A 22,495-nucleotide genomic window follows, 5' to 3' on the forward strand; every position below is an offset into this window, starting at 1 on the left:
TTGTTTGTTTGTTTTTGTTTTTTCGCTATATACATTTGGAATAATAAGACATGCTGCTGGGCCAGGGATTTTGCTGCATTTTTTTATTTTTATTTTTAAAATGAGGTTTTTGTCTAAGATTAAAAAAAGTTGCAAGCCTGAAAAGCTGTTAATTTTCATAAACTCTTATAGGCATTTAAACGAGATTAAGTGCTGGAATTTGTATCATTCAAAATTTTGACAGCAATATTTTGGAATATTGGTTATCGGCCCGGTAGTTAGTGCGTCGACCTCACAGTTTCGATTCCAGCTCCGGCCTTCCTGTGAGGGGTTTGCATGTTCTCCCCGTGCCTGCGTGGCAGGGTAGTCTGGTTTCCTCCCACATTCCAAAAACATCCATTTTGCAGGATTTCAAAGGCGTATTTACCTGGGAAATATTGGTCGAATTCGAACTGTAACAATTCCAATATTTTGGTCGAAAAGTACATGGTAGGCTTTTCATGTAAAAGAGGCAATGCTTGTCTCTGTTTGGATTCCAACTTTAGTGGTTGCTCCTCTGTACGGGTGAGAACGTGTCAGCTGCAAAAAGAACAACTTGGCACATCTGCCAGGGTGTTAGCAGTTTGTCAACATCTTTCCGTTCAACTCTGCGGGGCTGCGACGGCCCAACCAAGCCGTCGCCGTCGCCAGTGACAAGCAACACCCTCGGATGTTATTTTTAGCTTCCTCTGGCAAGATGCTCATCAAAGTGCGTAGTCTGGCCCGCACTCCAATTTGAGGAAAAAAAAGCACAAATATGCAATGAAATCATCATCTGTCAATGTTTTTTTTTTTGAGGGGGTTTGAATTGCTCAATCAATTTGAGCCCTCATTTTCATCCCTTTTAAACACAATTATTGGAATCATTAGTCATTCATTAAAAACAATAGTCCTCCCAAAATTATTTCTAATCTCACTATTTTGTTTCCCTTGGAACAGTGATTCTCAAAATGTGGGGTGTGAAAGAATTAAAAAATTAAATGAAATTAAAATATCCTACATTTAAAATATGAAATAAAATCAGATATCCGAATGAAGCTTCTAGCTGTACATTCTTTTTTTTAAACTTTTTTTTAATATCCTTTTTTTTTTTTTTTTTTTTACCACCCATCCACATACATTTTCAAGAACAGTTCAGTAGTTATATTTAAGTATAGTAAATGTGCTTTTCTGTATTATTTTTGGTCTGTATTTTAACTCTGAATGCCGTCAACTGGAATCCCGAGGAGGAGCGATTGTCATCAACTTTTATTTTATTTTTTTTAAATGGGAATGGGCGGAGAAAAGTCTCATCAGTTATATTATGGAATTCAGTGTGCTGCACTCAAAATAGAAAAAAAAATCTGGAAAAAGTGAATGTTAGAGCATTGAGGTCGGGGTGGTGTGAGTCATCATCAAAGTGGATTTGTCGCACGCCCTTTTGTGTCTACCTTAAATCCACCTAAAGGCGCGGAGATTTCCTGTGTGCCGTCGAACATATTGTGTGCTGACAGGAGCTCAGTATCGTTTATTACACGCGCTCTTTTTTGCCCTTTTGATGTACAACTGAAATGAAGAGCATGTAAGAAAAACGAACTTTGCAGAAAATCCTTTTTTAATATACAAGATTCTTTAAGAGCAGGGAGTGTCTTCAAAGGACCACATCTGATTATTTTTTTTGAATTGACACATAATTTACAGATTAGATCAAATAAAAAAATATGATCAATACTATTTTTTTCATTTTCCAATTATGTTTTCATAATTCAATTACAGTTAACATTTAAATATTAAATGTATTTGTAACTTTATTTTTCTATTTTTTATTTGATTATTTACAGTAATGATCCAATGCTAAATACGATGCATTTTTTTCATTGTACCTGTAGATAATGAAGAAAAAGTATAACGTTCTTTAATTTTTTGTTTTAATTTTCTTGAAAGTAAATTGATTTATTTGATGAAAAATTAGTTTTATTTACAAAACAGTAAATGAACCAATTAAATCATACGAATCCAAAAATTTCAAATGCACACGTACATTATTTATTGTACTGTTTTATTTTAATATTTGCAGTGAATGAACTAATTAATCAAATTAAATGGAATGACTTCATTGTATTTAAACTGATAAACCATTTTTTCAATACTTTCCATGAAAATTGTACATGTACATGTCCTAATGAAATGGAACAATGACAGTTGTACCACTACTACTAGTAGTAGTTGTGGTACTGTAGTCGTAATAATGCCTAAAAAGACTTTTCCACTTTTCTGTCTCAGGTTCCTGCCATCTCATTGGCCTACGAGACAGCAGAGAGCGACATTATGAAACGGCAGCCCAGGAACCCCAAAACGGACAAGCTGGTCAATGAGCGACTCATCAGCATGGCCTACGGACAGATAGGTGCGTACGAATGGCGGCTGTCAATCAATGACCATCATAGCGTAGGCACAATCATTTCAGTTCTACTTTGTACATTTTTGACAAAAGCGTTTTATCCTCAAGGCCTCCTAGCACACCCACGATGAATGGGTTCGTCAACAGTGTGTTGCTAAGTGCAGTGTGAAAAGGCCTCAACTCACATTCACAACACAAGTCACAGAATATCAACATTCAAATGTTTTTTTTCTTTTTTTTTTCTCAAAGAACATTTCATGAAGACCATGTGGCGGCGAACCGTTTGGTAAGCTAGCGGCTAGCTGGGAGAAGCTAATACAGTAGTCCTAAGACTTTATAGTCCAAAAGATATGAGGCTGTATTTGCTACAACAAAGTATTGCGCAGAGGCCGACCAATATATTGTGATGTGTTCATTTTTTAATTTGAAATACATTGCCAAAAAATCTGCAAAACATTTTTGAGTTTATTAGGGATGTGAATTGAAAACTGGTACTTGGTAATTGGATTCCTCTGTCCAAAGTTGAAGATATAAGTTAAAGCAAAAAAAAAAAAAAAATGCATCGTTTAATTTGATGCTAATTGAAAATTGCTAAGATAATCGATAGCAATGGGATTGACAAACAATATCAATACTGAAATTGGAAGTCAGTCTTTATTAAGTTAGCAATTCCAATTTAAATAGCTAAATTTACTATCTTTCATATTCATTCATGGTTCCTTTCCCTTTAGTTTTGCATAAGACTAACCTAGAGAACCAAATATTTATGTATAACAAATCTGATACCGATTATGGTACAGATGAATGTATTGCTCATGTTAAAAATACATGGGAGGAGGAAGTAGAAAAAGATAATTGTATTTTAAATCACAGCCTTAATATTGGGGGCCATCACAATTCCATTATTTTTCAAAATGACTGAGCCCTACTTTGGAGTGTGGCTCTCACATAAAATGTGTAAAAAACACAAACAAACAGAAGCCTTCTGATATATGGAAAACTTCATCACCTGACGTCCACGTGAAGATGGATCAATGCCACACCATCAATAAAATTCCTAACAATCAAAAGGGGGGAACTTGATCTTCTCTCTGTTGACATTTACAACAAATTGAGCGTGGCCAATGTGACCGTATCCCACTTAATCTTGGTCACACGTACACCGGTCGGCTGCAGCCTCCCTTTCCTCTCCAATGCTGCCTTTTATCTTTCCACTGGCTTGATACACAGTAGATGGCGAGGGACGAGCGCCAAAATCAAAGGCTGGCAACATTTCACAGGCTTTTTTTAAATGGGTCAAAAGATGACAGGGTGCCACTGGATGGCGTACGGTTTGTCGCCAATCTCGAGTGACGCTAGGCAAACGACATCGCCCAACGATATTGCGCCGCGTCTTCCAGCAGTTAACGTCTGTCGACGAAAAAACACTGAAGATTAATAACCGGGCCACCTGGAGTGGACTCTCCAGGAGGCTCTTAAAAAACATGTCCATCACATGAGCCCGGCTTGAAATTAAAAGTGGTGATTGGCTTTTTTTTTTGTGGTGTCCTAAGATCACCTGTGACCATTTATTACAATATTCGGTGATGGATGCCCAATAGGAGAGGGAAAAAAAAGCCTTAAGGAGATGGGGTGGATAGCAACATTAAATGGGATGACGCTACATGACGCAGTGGATACCACACAATTGTAATGCATCTTTTATGAAAGCATCAATAATATATGAAGATGTGCATATGAACAAAAAGGCAGCGAGAATAGTCAGTAGCATTGCGTGCGACTATAAATGGATCCAATATATAATTCCGAGACACACGCATGCAGTTGTGAATGAAACCAGCAAGAGTGTAGTATACTTCGGTATAAGATCTTAATAAACAAAGAGGCAGCAAGAATAGTCAGTGGCGCTGCTTATAGCAATGACGCATTGATGAATACGTAATGGACAACCATGGCGTGGTAAATGCAACCAAAAAGTGCATACGATGAATTGTCAACAAGTTCAAAAGGGCAGTAAAAAATAGTCGGGAGCACTGCATTCAAAGAACACACGTGGCTCATATAAGTATTTGTGAATGAAACCACCACTGTACTGTATATACTGTATACAGATGAGAATGAGGATCTAAAAAAATACAATAACTTCATGTGATTTGCGAATGGAATCCGCAAAAGTGCACAATGGCTACAATGTTTCATCCATGGCTCAGGAAATACTCCACTCACCCTGTTGCACCACGTTCCAATTTCTACACTTTGGGAAGATTTTAATGGGTTAAGTGGAATCAGTTGATTACATTCTGTTCATTTCAATTATTCCCCTGCTTTTCATCACTGTGATGCCTGGAGAATTCTTTTTTTTTTTTTTTATGCGCAGACTTTGTATTTAGTGCTCACTCACTCACTGGCTGATGCTGGCGCCCGCTCCAGCGCCGGCGGTTTCCCCCTCAAATCACTTTGGTTAAGAGCGTCTGCCAAATGATGACATGAAAATGCATCAGTGCGCACTTTGATTAGGCTGACGAGCCGTGGACTGGCTCACTTCATTGGCCGCACCTGAAAAATCCAGACGCTAACATTTTGCTTTTACGCGGACAAAAATGTTCAGTGTGGATGTTTTGTGCTTGTAGTAGACAACTACATTGCCTCACATTTATGATATTGTGATCACATCATGTATAGTTTTGCTCATTTTAGAAGATACTGTACCATATTTTAAAAACATCTAGATATATCATATGTATGAAATCCATCCGTTTTCTAATCTGCTTATCGTCACGAGGGTTGCGGGCATGCTGAAGCCAATACCAGCCATCATCGGGCAGTAGGCGGGGTAAACCTGAAGTGGTTGCCAGCCATTCACAGGGCAAACAACCATTCACACTCCCACTCACACATTGGGGACAATTTAGAGTATTCCATTAACCTACGGTGCATGTTTTTGGAATGTGAGAAGAAACCGAAGTACCCGGAGAAAACCCACGCAGGTACGGGGAGAAGACGAAACTCAACACAGCCGAGATCTAACCCTGCACTGCACTATTTATTGCATCTAACACAGTAGCACAGGGGTGCCCAGAATTTTCTTACCTAAGATCTACTCTTCTAGCAACACCAACCTTACGCGATCGACCCGTTACTGCACATGTACGCATACACCCGCGTGGGCTCATGCACAGGTGTGCATATGTGCTCAAACACAATTTATTATTTTTTTTTATAACATAAACAACTGCGGTTAGATCTGTTTGTGTTTCGTCAGGTATGATTCAGGCTCTGGGCGGCTTTTTCACCTACTTTTTCATCTTGGCTGAGAATGGCTTCCTGCCGGTGATGCTGCTTGGCATCCGCATCAACTGGGATGACCGCATGGTCAATGACTTGGAGGATGTCTATGGGCAGCAGTGGGTGAGGACCACACACACACACACACACACACACACACACACACACACACACACACACACACACACACACACACGAAGCAACAGCGTTCACAGTGTTCTCGGGCATCCTGCAGACGTATGAGCAGAGAAAGATTGTGGAGTTCATGTGCCACACGGGCTTCTTCATCAGCATTGTGGTGATGCAGTGGGCCAACCTCATCATCTGCAAGACCAGAAGGAACTCGCTCTTCCAGCAGGGCATGAAGTGAGTGAAGTGAGGTCATGCTAAGATTGAAGTTCATTTAGTTGGACATTAGTTTCGATGATCGACTCGAAATTGAGTGGACACTCCACTTTGTATGCAGCTGTGATTGCTTTTTTTAAGTGCTCTATAAATAAAGTTGAGTTGAGTGAATTTGCTCTTTGCCACACCAGTGGGAAATTTGTTGTAACAGGGAAAAAAAAAATCTCAAGGACCAATATTTTAAAATTGAATAGGAGGTAGGCCAATTTGGTTATGGTTAAAGGCCATATCATACTGGGAAAAAAAATCTGCCCCTGAAGCCAGTTTCACAGATCGACAGGAAATTGGGCGGATGTGTCAAAAGTCTCGAGGACCTTTGCCCAGACTTGACCAGGGAGTCAGCCATTTTGGTTTGAAGCAGCCATTTTAAAAGAACTGGAAGGTTCAGCACCCCAGTCGGGATGTTGCACCGGGGGACATGGCTTAAAAAAAATTGAAATGGAAGTTCTAGTTTTTGATCAAAGTTAAAGCATTGGCGGAGACCTGCAGTCTTGTTGGATTACAATGGATTCACTGATGTGATTATACGTCCACAGGAACAAGATCCTGATCTTGGGCCTGTTCGTTGCGACGGCCCTGGCCGCATTCCTCTCTTACTGCCCCGGAGTGAACATGGCCCTGCGCATGTACCCGCTCCCGTAGGCTACCCGTTTGAACATCCATCCACCCAACCGGGATTTTGCCTTTAACCTCCATTATCCCATCATTGTTGACTTTAAATGAAGCCGTCTTTCTCGTGATCCTCTTCCCCAGGATCGGCTGGTGGTTCTGCGCCTTCCCATACAGTCTTCTGATCTTCGTCTACGATGAAATTCGTAAATTAATTCTGCGGAGGAACCCCGGAGGTAAGTGCGGTTATTAGCGAGAGAGCGAGATTAAACGCGTTCCCGACCTCTTTGTCTTGTTCATAAACCAGCAGAAGAGTAAATTGCTTTGGACTCGCGTGTCGAGAGCCGCGAGTGGCAATTTTCCTGCGAGAGCGACTTCACAGCGTCTCTTGTCCCGGGTCACCCTTGTGATTTTGATCAGAATCATCTCGGAAAATAAACATACTGGCGTATCAAGAGATATTAGCAAGCAATCAGAAGGCCCCCTTGAAAGGTCTTCTTTTTTTGTTGTTGATTTTTCAGCCCCCCGAAACCACTTTCACATCGCGACGTGAAATTTGGTAGGCATGTCTATTAGTAGGGACGCAGTCTGATTAATCCAAGCCTGAAAACTCACTTAAAAGATAACATTTTGGTTTGAAGCTGTCATTTTTTTGGAGGACCCTCAAAATTTCTACCAATGTCTATCATGACTGGACCCACAAAAACGATTTTTAAACCTCCATGCCTCATTTTGGCCATTTCTAAGGGGTCCGTCAAATACAAATTCTCTCTAGGGATTTCTTTCAATCCTTACTTCACCTGCAAAAAAAGTCTTAAAGCATTTGTTCGGGACAGGAAGTCTGCCATTTTGATTTGGTGGGGTGAGTGGGGGTGATTTTTAACAATGTGAAGCACTTTGAGTTACACGGTCATGCATGAAAAGCCCCATCCATTTGATTGATTGATTGATTAAAATATTGTATACTAGACACAGTGATGATGAAAAATTGTGAAAAATATTATTTTCCATAATTATATGTGGGTGAAGTAGGACAGTGAAGTGTGAAGACTTCGTATGAAGATACCCTGCCATTTTGGTTCAATGTGCCTATTTCAGAATGACAGTGTCATTTTGGCCATTCGCAGGTGTTCGTTACAAACATCTTCAATTATTTCCTCCGATTGCGACCTAATTGGAGTTACGTGTACTATAAAGATGGGTGACGCTAAATTGCAAACAGCGAGCGTTTTCGTCATTGCGTGGTGGCGAGCATGGCGGCGAAGTTTGACTCAGCACAGAACACAAGAGGACAACTCCTCGCGGTACCAACGTGGACTTCATTTGTGCGAGAATTTGATCAAGTTGAAAAATCCCATGCTAACACGTCAAGTGCCGTTTTGTCTGGAATCAAAAGTGCGAGACAAATAGTAATCAGCACAAATGCTGCGGCAGCCGCGGCGTTGCATGCTGGGAGGATTATTCAGTAGTCCAACACATACGTTCCTGGCGCAGGGCCGGCCGAGGGTCTTCTCATGAATAAAATATGGGCTTCGTAATAACTCTCGAGTGACAATATTCGAGGCAATATCAATACAAAGTGAAAGTGCCGGCTATCCAAGTTGCAAGAGGAAAAGAAATGCAAATGATACAATTTGAATCGCTATAAAAAGACTGAAAGGGCGAGCTAGCTGATGCCGTTGCTGACAAGTACTTTTTAGACCGTGAATTAAAAAAAATTGTTTGCAACCCATGTCACGAATAATCGTCTACGAGTCACTTTTGAGTCATAGTTAACTGCGCTCAATTCAATACGAATCAAAGCTGTTATTGTCAGTCTTTGAAGGACGCTTTGTCATCGTAAAATGGCAACTATTTTTATTGCATTGTTACAACTTGACTCTCCTAAAAAAAAATAAAAAAAATTGTTTCTAAACATAAACCCCAAAAGACTCTTTTAGTAAGCTCGCTACCACAACGCTCGGGAAGCTTTGACAGTGTGCTCCTCCTGGTGAAAACCTAGAGCCAAAATTGGCTCAGAATTTTTTTTTTTAACTTTTAAATTCACCATCCGAATCCAGTTCACTTCTGTTAAATAAAAATCGGCAGGCATATTTGTCATGAGAAGAACCCCAAATAGGTTCCAAGAAGCCATGATTAAAAAGACGCTGGAATTCTACCATTTTGGTTTGATGCGGACTTTTTCGGGTCAATTTCCAAAGTTCCATCAAGGACTGCTGGAGATTTTGTCTGATTCCTCACAAATTTGAACTATGCATACTAGACAGATGGGTGATGCTGTGGGTGGCCATTTCCTTTTAGCAACCTGAAATTTAGAGGCACAAAAGAGTCTCCAGAAACCATGCTGCAAAAGATGCAGGAAGTCTTTCATTTTGGTAAAAGAGGCCATTTAAACTCATTTGGGGCTTTTGAATTAGATGACTCGCCACAAGGCACAAAACTACGTTATCTCAGCTCCACAAGACGAACCAAACCAAGCGTTGATCTTCGCTAGCGGCTTTGATGCCATCTGATTGTTGTTGTGGACAAAAAAAAAAAAAAAAGAAAATCCTGCAATAATTTAACCGACGTTTGCCTGCTGGCCGTGTTTACGTACTAATCCAGCCCCACCGCTGGAAACAGATTACGCTTGTCAACAGCACGAGGAGCGAAAAAAAAAAAACAAGAGGAAATTACGCGGCGCCCGATGAAGAGTTACGAAGACGGTCGACAATGGATCAAAATTTGCGAGGCCGATGACGGCACAGGTCACAATAACAATTGATGGTGACAGTTAATCTTCTCTGTTAATGCGCGTGTCACGGACGGCTGAACGGCGCGTCTGGAGAGTTACGAGCCGATTCATTTGCAGAAACAAAAAAAGCACAGTCAGTGAATACCAAAGAGGATATGAGGTTTTTTTTTCTTTTTTGCTTTTGTTTTGACGCCTCTGCCGCCTCCTCTGTTTCTTGTCTTGCAGGCTGGGTGGAGCAGGAGACGTACTATTAACATGTACTAGACGTCAGCGTCAAAGCCGAAGCGTGTGCGTGCGCGCGCGAGTGTGTGAGCGAGTGTGTTTGTATGTCTAACAATATTTGCATGGATCAGATGACAAATATGATTAGCCTGAAAGGATCAGATGGTAATAATGGGAATATAGGATTTTGATGATGTTTGTACAAAAAAATGGGACTTCACAATGTCTTGGCTACACTGGGTTGGGTTGTATCAATGTATCATGTTCGGTTTGGCTGGGAACTGGTGGCCAAACAAAACAAATTACACCTAACTTGGGGCAGACTTTATACACACATTTGATTTGTTGTTACCTTCAATCCATCCTACCTTCGTATATCACTCCTTCCTTGATCCTGCTACCTTCCTTTACTTCATTTTATACGTCCCATTTCCTTTGTTCCTTACCCTCTTCATCCTCAATTAGGTCCTTCGTTTCAAACCATCCTTGTTTGCTCTTTTCCCTCACCCTTCCTTCATCCACCTTTTCTCATTTCATTCATACATCTCCTTTCCTGCCTTCCTTTCTTCCGTACAAACTCATCCCTTCTATTCTGCATTCCGCTGTTCTGACTGCTTTCCTCACAACCACCATCCTTGCTTCCCCCTTTTCCTTACTTGCCTCCGTCATTCTTCCTTTAAACATCTTTCCTCCCTTCCCAACATCTTTGTTTCATTACTTCATGACAACAAATGAAAGGAATGGAATGTTCAAAACAACACCATTGGGCTACACTGAAGAGAAAAACGATTTTGATACTTGGGAATGAAGTTGTATCTTAAGTTTTCTTTTTAAAGTTCTGAGGGAAATTCTTTCAGAAAAGGTATCTTAAGAGGTATTGTAATGATACTGTTTATTTACTATTTTGATAAGCAGCCTTAAAGTTATACATATTGTCATTTAACCTTAAAATCATAACTTCGTTGGACTGTAAAAATGCATTACCATTATTTTTATACCTCTTTTGTATTGTAAAATGTAAAAACACATTTGTGTATTGTGTAATGTACTACTGTATTACTTTTTATTTTAACTTTGTTTCAGAGCCAATTTATCCATATTACAGAATAAAAGAGAAAAATGAGTATTATTTTGATTCTTATATTGTTTCGTTCCCGTTTTGTTCTGAAAAAAAGGGGCTGAAAAAATTCAATGTAACAAAGTACGTCAAATCCAGAATTCTACGTCACTTCCGCTGTGGGTACGTCAAACATGGCGCTGCTACTAAGGTCAGTATGTTTGCATTTCACAATTTCTGACTCATTGGAGAGTTCTTGTGGATTTCTGACCCTATTAAAGAGACGAAGAGACATAGCAGCAGCACACTTTGGTTGTAATGGAGTAGAAACTTTCTTGCGCGTTCGGCGTATTTATACAGGGGAGAAATAACCGCGACTTACAGCTAGCTGGCTAGCGTTAGCACTTGACCAAAGTGCAGATTGTCGCTTGTAGAAGTACACAAAAGGGTTTTTGTTTTAATTTGTTGGTTGTTTTATGCAGTCGCATCTCACTTTTTAGGTTTAGTGTTGTCACGCTAATCGTCACGTTTTTGTTTATGTCGGAGTCGTTCGTCCTTGAGTGAACTTATACCGAGCTAGCGTCGTCTGCCAAGACGGCCAATTTGACATCATTCACCTTTACTTTAATAAAAACACCCCAAAACCGATACACGGGCGTCAGTAGCAATATGCTGATCGAAGTAATTTTGTATATATATGTAAGTAGGGTGGGTCAAAGGTAGGCTAACGCTTTTAAATAATTCCACTTACGTAGGGAGTGAAGGACGGTTTAGAACGATGGAAGGCAGCAAGGATAGTATGGAAAGAAGGGGGAAGCATGTAAGATGGGTGGAAATAAAAAGTATAAACAAGGATGTATGAAAATGAAGGCAGGGTGGAAGGAAACAGATATACGGAAGAAAGAAAAAGCTGGGTGGGAGTAGGAAGGAAAGAAATATATGGAGAGAGGGAAGGGTGGTATGAAAGAAAGAAACGTATGAAGCAGAGGTGTCAACCTCCGGTCCTTGAGTGCCACTAATCTGCATGTTTCGATGTTTCTCTCCTCCTACACACCTGATTTAAATGATCACGATTGTTACTAGGCTCCTGCAGAGCTTGCCGATGAGCTGATCTTTTGAAGCTGCTGTGTTGGAGGAGGGACACATCTAAAACATGCAGTGTAGTGACCCTTGAGGACCGGTGTTGGTGATACCTTCTCAGGTTTGGATGAATAGAAGAAACTATAAAGAAGGAATGATGGATGAATGGATGGAAGTAAATGAGGATGTAAGAAGAAAAGAACAAAGGAAGGACAGTCTGTTAATACTTAGAAAGCAAGGATGTATAAAAAGAAGGAATTAAGGGTGGTAGATGGTCGGAAGAACTAAGGGAGGAAACAAGGTTGGTCTGAAATTATGGCTAAAAGAATGAAAGTATGAACGTGGAAGGAATGATGAAAGGTAGAAAGGAAGTGGAGACTTTTAGGGTGTCCACCAAGTCAGACCACACACATTGGATTTAGTGATTTGTTCCTTTTATATGTTTGATTTTATTGCTGTTCGGTTTACTGCTGCCTATACTGTGCACTTGGAGATGTGTCTCCAAATGTAAAGTGCATTTTAATGAAAAGCTTTGATTCGACCCTGAGAAAAATCTTTAGAAGCCATTCCCAAAAAGATACAGGAAGTCAGTCCTCCATTAGGTTCATGTCGCCCATTTCCTGGAGTCCTTCTCGACTCAAAACCAGTTTCACCTGTGAACATGAAATCGAATAGCCATGCCTATCACAAAATACACTCCGCAAAGAGTTTCAGGAAGCCAATTCCCAAAAGACAGAGGAAGTGTGCCATTTTAATTCCAAGCCACCATTTTCAAGTGTTGTCGTCACACTTTGTCTGCAGGACGTTGGCCCGTCAGGGGTTTTGTGTCTCCAGGTCGCAGTGCGGTGTCCTCTACGTCAAGCAGTACGTATAACTCATGAGCAAATTAATGTGACATTCAATAAATTGTAGACATGTCTTAAATATCTATTCTGACTTCAGTGCTGCCCCAATGGGAACCACCGCCAAGGAGGAGATGAACAAGTTTTGGGCCAAAAATACGACATTGAACCGACCCATGTCACCTCACATTACCATTTACAAGTATGTCGTATGCACTACGCAGTGTCAAGATTTATTCACTAAATAATGAGAATGTGCATTAGTTATTCAACATGTGACATAATTTATGAAATTGGCACACATAATGAGATTACAATGTGAGCATATTCATTATTTCATGACCGATGTGTATTTTTCACATTTTTAATGGAATAAGTCAGAGAAATTGTTACTATCTGACTAACAGATTACTTTTACCATTGCAGGGTTACTCATGTTTTTTTTTTTTTTTTGGTTTTATTCCAGATGGTCCATCCCCATGATGATGTCCATTACACACCGGGGAACCGGAGTAGGCCTCAGTGGAGGTAGCACATCCTATTTTTTTTTTTTTTTTCCATTCTGTTCTCACGTGCTTGCTTAAGTGACGTCAAAACTACCACTCAATTGACCCCCCCAAAAAATAACCCCCTGGAGCAACACACAGCGTTCTTGGCCATTGATCACTACAGCAAGTGTGCTCAAAATAAAATGTCTTGGATATGTTTGCTTGCGAAACCGAGTCACCGACTGTAGTCGCGCAGCATCGGCTCTCTGCCCGAGCTGGATTCCTTTTGATTTGCATGCTGATGGATTCTTAAAAAGGTCACCGAGCTCATCTGCCAATTGGAGAGACAAATTCACCCGGCGAGCGCTCGCCTGGCCATCGCAGCGCAAACACACAAAACAGTCTTTGATGAAAGCGTCTGAAGACATCTCCTTTGTCAACAACGTTGACGTCATCAAGTCACAGCTATTGATTTTATGATGCATTTTCCTTTTCCTTTCAAATACCACAAAAAAAAAAAAAGTCTGAATCTCAGGAACAGAAAGTTCGCAGTAAAGGCCAAATCCAACTGAGCGGCGAAGATTTGTGAGAGTAGCGCATGTTGATTTATTTATATTATTATTTGTTTCTTTTCTTTTTGTCAGGGTTCATTCAAAGATGTAAAAGGTTACGAAAATGTTTGGACAGTTTTAATCATCACAGACAGATTTTTTTTTTTTTGTCGCAAGGAAATTTTGAACATATTCAAAGTTTGATGTCTTTTGCCACCTTTTAGGAACCTGGCAAAAAAAAAAAAATAGCTCTATGCGCACGTAGTGAGGTTAGTGAGATATGGACTGAAATCCGTAATTATGTACGTAATTTTTTACCTCGCGCGGTTGGGGTTTTTTTTTCCATGTCTCTCTCAAAATTCGATTTTAATATCATCCATATATGGTACTCTTGAACCTTACCCTTTAAATAAATACTTTAAATAAAAATGTATGATTTAAATTCCAGAAGTTTAACATTGATTAACTCATTCACTCCCAAAAACGTTTCTTTCAGTCTAGAATTGGCTGGTACTGAATGAGTTAACAAAACACTACTTTTTCCTCATATCCCTATAATCTTGTTATCATAAAAAAAGACTTAAATCTTAAAAAAAAAAAAAAAAAACTGAATAAAAAGTCTTGTCTTGTAATGTAACATGCCTTCAGCCTCATCTCGCTTCTCTCCAAAAACATAACTGTAATCTTATTTTTTCTTTGAATAAGACTAATTTAAAACGAAGCATCTGTTTCTAAAAAAACATATCCTGTAATTGGGCACATTTTCCCCCAACTTTAAATTTGTAATTACATTTAAAGAACACTAATTCAATCACGATAATTTTTTGTCTTTAAATGAATGCTTAAATCCCCAATACATGCAAAATAAATGTTTACCAGCCCCAGAACTGTTTTAAATCAAACTTTTCGACAAAAAAAGAAATGATTATGTCCCCTCAAAAATATGGCTATTACCTCACGATAACATTTTATTTAAACTTGAAAATAATACTTTTGTCCTGAAAAAGTAGGGCTTTAATCCACTAATTATGTGGCCCTTATCTTCCCTTCAATACACGACTTCAGTCTATTAATATTACTGCCCTTCATGTGATATGCTTTAGTTTACTTTCCAATGCATTATCCCCAACATGCCTCCATACAACAGAAAAGAACATAAAAACATTTTCAAATATGGACACAAGCACGATAGTTTTCACACGTAGATCTTGCGAAGCACAATGCCACAGGGTGACATGTATCGATCTGCGGCTCGTTTTCCTCCTCAATGACTTGTTCATACAGCACTTGATTGTATCGGGATCAATAAAGCGTCTGTCTAATTCGTCCTCACAGCCATTTCCGCCTTCGCCGCGGCCGCTCTGCTTCTGCCCGGTAGTTACCCGCACTACCTGGATCTCATCCACTCGCTCTCCGTCGGCCCCTTTCTCATCGGCCTGGCCAAGGTGGGCATCGCCTTCCCGGTGTCCTACCACACCTACAATGGGATCCGCCATTTGGTAAGAAATAGAGCACTTTTTTTTTTTTTTTTGGACCACATTTAAAAAAAAAGTTGTGTTTCTAAATTATAGGGTATTTACTAAAAAAAATCAATTATGCGATTTAGCAAGCCATTACTTATTCCCCCAACGTTTATTATGTTAGATATATTGCAAACTGGATTTATTTAATTAATCCTCCTTTAAATTCTACCCATAATGCTCCATCATGACAAAGTCACAAACCGCTTGAATAATTTCAGCAAATTTGCAAAAATGAAAAACCTTAATTATAAGATAATACAGTATTGATGGTTTTTTTCTGCTGGTACTGGGCAATTATAAAAAGTTCCATTTAACAGTCGCTGTTCAATAACTTTCAGGCTTCTACTGGAATGGGAAAAAAAAACAAAAACAAAGAAAAAGCCTACTGGAAATGCAGAACACTTTTTTATTTTAAAATGCGGCACTGGAAATGGTTGCAGGCGTGTGGTGACTCCCGTTTAAGATGAGTTGGGACGCGATTGGTTCACTCAGAAGTTATAAGAGGGTGTGCACAGTTGCGCAACCATGTGTTCATGGTTGATTATTATAGCTGCCCTTTTTGAAAATCTGAATTGAGTTGTATTGGTTTCAGATCACAATAATGGCATCAATGATTTATCTTGTTCTCTTTTTTTTTTTTTTGCACACATAAAAACCTAGCACGTAAAAAGGGTTGTGTAGCACCTTCCACCTTTATTATTAGTGTTTTATTTTTAATCCATTCTATCTGTGCTGCCTGATACCAAATAGTCGGCGAGTGGTGACCTCTGCCCTCGAGTTGACTTCATCAGCTACACGATCCCAAAGAGATCTCGATTCAAAGCACAAATGCTCTTGTTTTGATTTGCACTGCAGCTATTATCTGACGTGGCTCCATAAACGATAAACAGTTTCTCGAATTTCAAGTTAATGCATCGCCGAGCTCCGCCATTTTCCATACACTCGTGTCTATCTCTCCATACACTCGTGTATCTCTTGAATAGAGAAAAAGGCAGACACTTTGATAAATTGCGCTTGTGCTCTTCTGACGCACCCGAAGCTTGAATGGGGCTGCGAGTGTTTTTGTTAAATTATTGCGAAAATGGTCCGCTATCTTTCAGCGCAGCAGAGTGCTCGTACAAGGCGGATAAAGCCTCATTTCAATAAAACCATCCACATTGTCGCAAAATGGGGATATTCCAAATTTGCAGTCTATTTTTACCATACAGTTTTATAATCTCGTGTGTGTGTGTGTGTGTGTGTGTGTGTGTGTGTGTGTGTGTGTGTGTGTGTGTGTGTGTATGCGCATGCGTGTGTGTGTCAGACTCTTTCCGATGAATACTTCAATACCTGCGAGGCAGTTTGTTTTTCGTATTTATCCAATATTTATCATATTTCACGTTTTTATCAAATCTACAGTGGAACCTCCAAGTTTAAACGAAATGTGGTTGATTTTTTTAAAAACATTTTCTTTCATCAGAAATCATGTGAAAATACAACAAATAGCTGCCGTGAAAAGCATGAACGGTGTCAACAGGCAATAATTTGGCCGAAATGAAAGAAAACGTCTGGTGGCAAATGTGTAAATAAGAAGGCGATAGCTCTCATTTTTCAAACTTTTGTCATCTTGGTGTTAAAAGAAGTGAACCACTGGATGTAAAAACATCCCAAAACAAATCTTAATTCAAAAAAAAAATTTAAGCTCATAAACCGAGCTGTGGATGATCTGGCTTTAAATTTAAAATAGTATCTGAGAAATTATCTCAAAAATTCAATTTCTGAATTAAATTTAAAAATACCCCATCGCTTATCAAAAAGCAAATCACGATGACATAAAAAAATAAAATGAAAATCCTCTGGTGGGGTTTTCTGTTCCTTTTTCCCCAGAATTAATTTGCATCCACTTCCACAAAAATAATAGAAATGAAAATTTCCAGTTCTTTTTTTTCCAGCTCATGTAAAAATAAATGCTTCCTCATTGGGGCAAAAAAAAAAAAAATGTCCCTTTTGTCAGAACATGTTTGTGAACAGGATCCTCAATTATGTAACTCTGAAATGGTCAACACTTTCGTGTTATAAAATGAGCCGTCAAACTCCATGGCTGGTATTTGCTGCTTTGGAGCACCTACCTTGGATCAAATGTTTTTGACGTGGATCCAAATCCAGTAGTTGAGAAGCCCGTCTTACAAGTTGTGTTCATTAGAAGACCTGTAAAAGACTCAATGTCACTCGCTACCTTTCTTCTTTTATGATTTCCTTCTCCTCTCTATGTGCACTGTTTGGTGGTGTCGAGGTGAAAAACGACAAAAGAAAAAGTATCATGTGACTACAACTGCACATCTTTTATCTTTCCGGAATTGTTTGTTCTACTTTGAGGGTTTCTACTCTGTTGTCGTTATTTCCATGCTCAGCTCTCTCCTTTTTTTTTTTCCCCTCCCTTCCTCCCTCCCCATCACCTCTTTCTCTTTTCTCTACCACCCCCCTTCCTTCCCCAAAAATGCAAGTGTTGGGATCTCGGCAAAGGCTTCAAAATTCCCGAGGTGTACCGCAGCGGCTACACCGTGATTGGCCTGTCCATCATCACCACCATCGCCGCTGCCACGCTCCTGTGAGCTCACTCCGCCAAGGCCAAGTGCATTGTGGGAAGTTTGCTTTTGTGTATATGTTGTGAAGACTTGGGGAAAAAATAAAGGATTCTATATATATTTATAGATGTTGTTTGTAAAAAAATGCAGTGTCACTCTTTTACACCTCAAAATGAAACCATTGGACCTTTTTTTTCTCTGCGTGAATGTCGGAACTACATTTTCTACACACGGGCCTGCATTTGGTTTAGATTCACAACAGGACAAATATTTTTCATTTTGAACTCAGTCTGAAGCAGCTGATGGAAATTGATGTGCTTGTAAATTCAGATTTTTTTTTTTTTTTTTTTTTTTTTTAGAAAGCTAAGAAATTGACAATCCATGAGCAATTTTAACTTGCACCCACCGTTTTAAAAGAAGGCAGTTCAACCCGTACTTCTTTCAACTCAAAACACAAAGAATATTATGCAAATTTTACTGCACCATTTCTTCAACTATCTCCCCCCCACACCCCCCAAAAAACATTGCATTGAGCCTCCTCGTGACCCCATTTATGGAAGGTGAGGCCTTCAAGTGTTCACTGTGCCTTCTTAAAAGCTGCAGATAGCCTGACTTAACCTTTTAAATGTCTTCTCTTACATAAGGTGTCCTTTTTTTGCTCTCTGACGTTAGCGTCTCTAATTACTTTTCTTAAACGCTCAGTACTTGTGTGTGTGTGTGTGTGTGTGTGTGTTTCAGCCAGACAGCCATTCATATTTTAGCTTGTGCTGGTTGCAGTATCTGCTGATGTGGAGTGTGTGTGTGTATGTGCGTGTGTTCTTTTCCAGTCTTTTTCAAGATGTCGGTGTAAGTGAGGTGGGGCGTGAGAGCAGGCTGCCTGCTTTGCCGCCCGTGTGTGCCTGGGGGCGGGGTCGCACCTCCCGTCGGGGCAGCTCACATAAGAGCTGCTCCCGCTCTTTGCTTTGCTTTACTGCGCAGGTGTAATGGCTGCTCTCGCTCGAACACGGGTGCCGTCGGGGATTTCAAGAAAACAACACAAATGGAGCGTTTACCTCCGCCAGGGAGGTGATGTTTGTTTTGCGTGTCGGTTTACAGGGTTACCCAAGCATCATTTAACCTATTTGTGAGAGACTTTATATATATGTTCTTTATTTATTTAACCCCCCCCCCCAGGCCCTCCCCCCAAAACACAAGGTTAGATCGCACCAGTCCAGGATTTTTTGTGGTACATAGACGATTGAACTGAACACATCAAGGCTTTCGGAGCACTCATAGAAAATTGTGATCTGAAAACTGTCCCTGAAGGCAACACCAAACAGGATTAGGATCAATACCCAGATGAACTTCCGACTGTCATTGAATGCAACACCAGACAGACCGACAGATCAATCAAACTATTAGGACTTTTGGTGGAGTTGTCAGATGACGTCTGGTTTCCGACTGTTCCTGAAGGCAACATGAGTTTTTTTTTTTAAATACATTTAAGGACTTTTGGACCAATTGCTCAGATTAGTTGAGAGAAAGGTACACATGTACAGTTGACAGCACAAGTTTTCACTATGTAAGAATACACATGCACTTTATTTTCTCGCTTTCTGACATGAAAGCAGATTGAGTTTTCCCTGTTCGAATTAGAATGACCAAATTTATCTCTTATTTGCTCGAGGATAGCCAGATTCTGTTCTACTCATATTTTTTATTGTTCTACATTTCAATGTCAGCGATCAGTATTCTTGACAATGAAGTCATTTGCTCTTAAAAAAAAGATTTGCTTGATTTAAGATCATAATAGGAGCAGCCTAACTAAAGCATCAATGATATCGTTTCCCATGATAGTTTTGGGGAAAATATATTGTTCTAAACCCGCGCTCCTTGTGAGGATAAGCGGATCAGAAAATGGATGTTGTTCTAAAGACTGTGTTGGGATTGGCCTAAGTGAGTGACCTCCGCCCAGTTTTGACTTTGAAGAAAGTAATGGCATAGTGTCTAAAAAAAAAAAAAAAAATCTTCCTCTCATTCTTCTGGCATTGAGCAATGAGAAGTAATTTAGGTAATCCTAATTGACCTCAAACAGGATTTCATGTCAGACTTTTTATTTATTTATTTTTTAAATCTTGTGTATGCGAGTTTCTGGTTTCAAGCGTAGATGAGGTAGTTATCTCGTAAGTGCTATTTGTTTCTCCACTGGCTATAGTTTCCAATCTCGTGTCGGTTTCGATGTGTTGTTTGCCAAGAAACACGCACCGAGTGCGGGCAGCTGTGGAGCCTGTTAGCTTCTCCCAAAATGCTTTATCTGTGCGTTAGCGGCTGTCCTGTCAGCTCGTATTTTGGACTTGGAAGCTCGAGAAAAAAAATGTCACAGAATACACAATTAATACACTATGATTACACAGTTACTGCACAATTACTGGCAGTGTGTGTTTTTTTTTTGTTTGTTTTTTTTTTGATTGTGTTACTTGATACCGCAGCAAGCACTCCTCTTGAACTGCGACGTTTATTGTTGCCAAGTGGAAGTAATGAAGGTGCAGTTTTGAGTGTTGGCTTGGTGCTGTTTTGGTGTCTGCTTCTTTTTAATCTTGCCTTCCAGGCAGATGAAACACAAGGCAAACAAGATTTTAAATTTGTTTTTTCTTGGGTGGCTTCAATGTACTCCCCTGCAACACAACACTGTTAAACTCAAGTTGTCACAATGTGGAATTGTGTTGTTTTTGTTTTTTTGTGTGTGTGATGTGCTTCAAGTAGCGGTACTCAAATATGAATCTCAAGTGGCCAAAAATAATTTTTTGTCAATGAGTCAAACGTCCATTTAATGGCGCACATTAGACCACAATTTTTTTTTTCATTCCAAAGAATAACAGAAATGCAACCTAAAATAAAATAGCATTTCCATTTTGACATCAATAATTGAAACAAAACATGACCCCGTTTTTTAGTCAATGCCATCCTCTCTAAAAGTATCGGAAACACAAAGTTCTTGCATACGGAAGACATTTGGGTTTCCGGTCAAAAGATGAATATCAGACAAAAGTTGAGAATATTAGCTTTTATTTCATGCTATTTGCATCTCGATGTGTGAAACAACTCGGGACAGAGCGGCTTTTGTTTTGTTTGAAGCCACCCATTTTTCGAGAGCGCAACTGGCACTGGAACTGACGTTAAATGAATGTCATGTGAATAACATTGAAGATTTGGTGGCGTCATCCTTACTTGCAATAAATGCGAGCCCTAATTTGAGCAGACTGTTGTGTTCTTCATTTGGAATGCCTTTCCAAGCCTTTACTGCAGCCTCTTTCAATTCTTGTTCATTTCTGGGGGGTTTCTCCCTTCATTCTCCTCCTCAGGGGGTCAATTGCCAGCTCGATTGGGTTAAGGTCCGGGGATTGACTTGGCCAGTCTAAGACCTTCCACTTTTCCTCCCTGCTGAAATCCTTTTTTGTGTTGGCAGTGTGTTTTGGCTCATTGTTTGCATGATGAATCTTTCGATTAGTCATGAAATTGTTGTACGGCGAAGCTTCTCCTGATTGGTTTGGATGCAGTTTTCTGTAAAGTGCCAGACAAAAATGTAACCCATGGTGGTCGCAGCCCAATGAATTCTCAAGTCTCCGAAAAGCATTTTGTCTGGCTTGCAATTGACAGAAAAATGCATCCAAACTAAACAAAAGAAGCTTCATCAAACAACAAAATAATCACCAAAACACACTGCCAACACAACAGAGGAGGGGGTGAAAAAATGCTCTTTGGGTGGCCAAGTCAATCAGCGGACCTGAACCCAATCGAGCATGCGGTTCACATCCTGAAGAGAAAGTGACAGAAAGAAAACGAACTGAAAGAGGCTGCGGTAAAGGCCTGGAAAGGCATTTCAAATGAAGCAGCCGTCGACTGAAGTCAGTGGGTTTTAGTCATTGCAAGTCTGGGGTATGCCACCAAATATTAAGTTCATTTCATAATGTCTGTTCCAATACTTTGTCTCACTTGACAAAAGGTGCTCTGTCCTGTGTCGTTGAACACATGGGGATGCTAAATATCGTCAACTTGAAAGCTGCAATTCTCAACTTTGGTCTCATATTCATCTTTTGATTTGATCTGTGCTCGGGCGAATTGAGCGGCACAGGAATTCCCAATTTAAGATACAGGCTGAAATCCAAACAAAAGTGTTTATTGTTATATTGTTTCAGGGTGCGTGGATGACATCTTTTGTCAGTCTTAAGGTCCGTAATCTCCAGTTCATTTATTTTCCGCGCCTGGACTCGCACACTTTTTATCCGCGCGCATTCTCCTGTCCAGACTTTGACAAGCGCGCATAAGCTGAACGATGAATGAACACGAAGACAGCGAAGAGGCGCCACTCACTGACAGCTGAGGCTGGCTTCAATTGCAAAACGCAAACTTTGCAGACACCCGTCAATGTCTTTGTAGTTCATGAAAAATACAAAACGTGCTGACTTTGAAATGGTCCCAATTCCTTTCTGTCTTTTGGAGGGTCGGCGTCATTTTTGTCCTTTCCTGTTGCATTAGTTTGTTTTGGAAAAAAATGATTTTGTTGAGCCACAATTCAAAAGCGATCTAGTTTTTTTAATGCACAATTACTTTTGTCTGTTTCAAATGATTTCGGTCACCATTGTGAGCTTTGCTTTATCTATCAACAATTTGTCCTTGTGTGTAAATAGTACTCGGCACAAACTATGCTCATATAGCACCTGCCTTTCTATACAAGCATATTTGTGTATCATGAAAAAG

At 39.9% G+C, this 22,495-nt stretch overlaps 2 protein-coding genes and 1 long non-coding RNA gene across 4 annotated transcripts in view; all 3 read left to right on the forward strand.

The window, feature by feature from the left end:
• The window catches only part of atp1a2a (ATPase Na+/K+ transporting subunit alpha 2a), a 42,184-nt gene extending 31,705 nt beyond the window's left edge, over window positions 1-10,479 (forward strand). For both annotated transcript variants that reach the window (XM_019892859.1, XM_019892858.1), the window contains exons 19-24: window positions 2,281-2,404; window positions 5,661-5,806; window positions 5,919-6,049; window positions 6,625-6,726; window positions 6,842-6,933; window positions 9,657-10,479. In XM_019892859.1, the coding sequence (XP_019748418.1) occupies window positions 2,281-2,404; window positions 5,661-5,806; window positions 5,919-6,049; window positions 6,625-6,726; window positions 6,842-6,933; window positions 9,657-9,685 (624 nt within the window). In that variant the 3' untranslated portion in view covers window positions 9,686-10,479. The remainder of the gene's footprint in view (window positions 1-2,280; window positions 2,405-5,660; window positions 5,807-5,918; window positions 6,050-6,624; window positions 6,727-6,841; window positions 6,934-9,656) is intronic.
• A 358-nt stretch (window positions 10,480-10,837) lies between these two features.
• On the forward strand, window positions 10,838-17,878 carry sdhc (succinate dehydrogenase complex, subunit C, integral membrane protein). The gene is made up of 6 exons (XM_019892971.1): window positions 10,838-10,921; window positions 12,592-12,654; window positions 12,733-12,834; window positions 13,099-13,160; window positions 15,007-15,170; window positions 17,678-17,878. Exons 1-6 carry the CDS (start codon window positions 10,905-10,907, stop codon window positions 17,783-17,785), a joined length of 516 nt encoding a protein of 171 aa, XP_019748530.1. The 5' UTR covers window positions 10,838-10,904; the 3' UTR covers window positions 17,786-17,878.
• LOC109529552 (uncharacterized) lies at window positions 15,929-17,101 on the forward strand. Its single transcript, XR_002170860.1, has 2 exons — window positions 15,929-16,444; window positions 16,498-17,101. It is a non-coding gene; the product is annotated as an uncharacterized LOC109529552 (long non-coding RNA).
• Window positions 17,879-22,495: the final 4,617 nt, after the last annotated feature.

Source organism: Hippocampus comes, unplaced genomic scaffold (genome assembly GCF_001891065.2).
Source record: "Hippocampus comes isolate QL1 unplaced genomic scaffold, H_comes_QL1_v1.1 scaffold255, whole genome shotgun sequence".
Lineage (NCBI taxonomy): Eukaryota > Metazoa > Chordata > Actinopteri > Syngnathiformes > Syngnathidae > Hippocampus > Hippocampus comes.

What these genes read in the sequence shown, in the direction of transcription:
- sdhc (XM_019892971.1), top strand. An exon ending in CGGAGTAGGCCTCAGTGGAG is followed by an intron (nt 13,161 to 15,006) that starts GTAGCACATCCT and finishes TCGTCCTCACAG; the next exon opens with CCATTTCCGCCTTCGCCGCG. An exon ending in ACAATGGGATCCGCCATTTG is followed by an intron (nt 15,171 to 17,677) that starts GTAAGAAATAGA and finishes CAAAAATGCAAG; the next exon opens with TGTTGGGATCTCGGCAAAGG.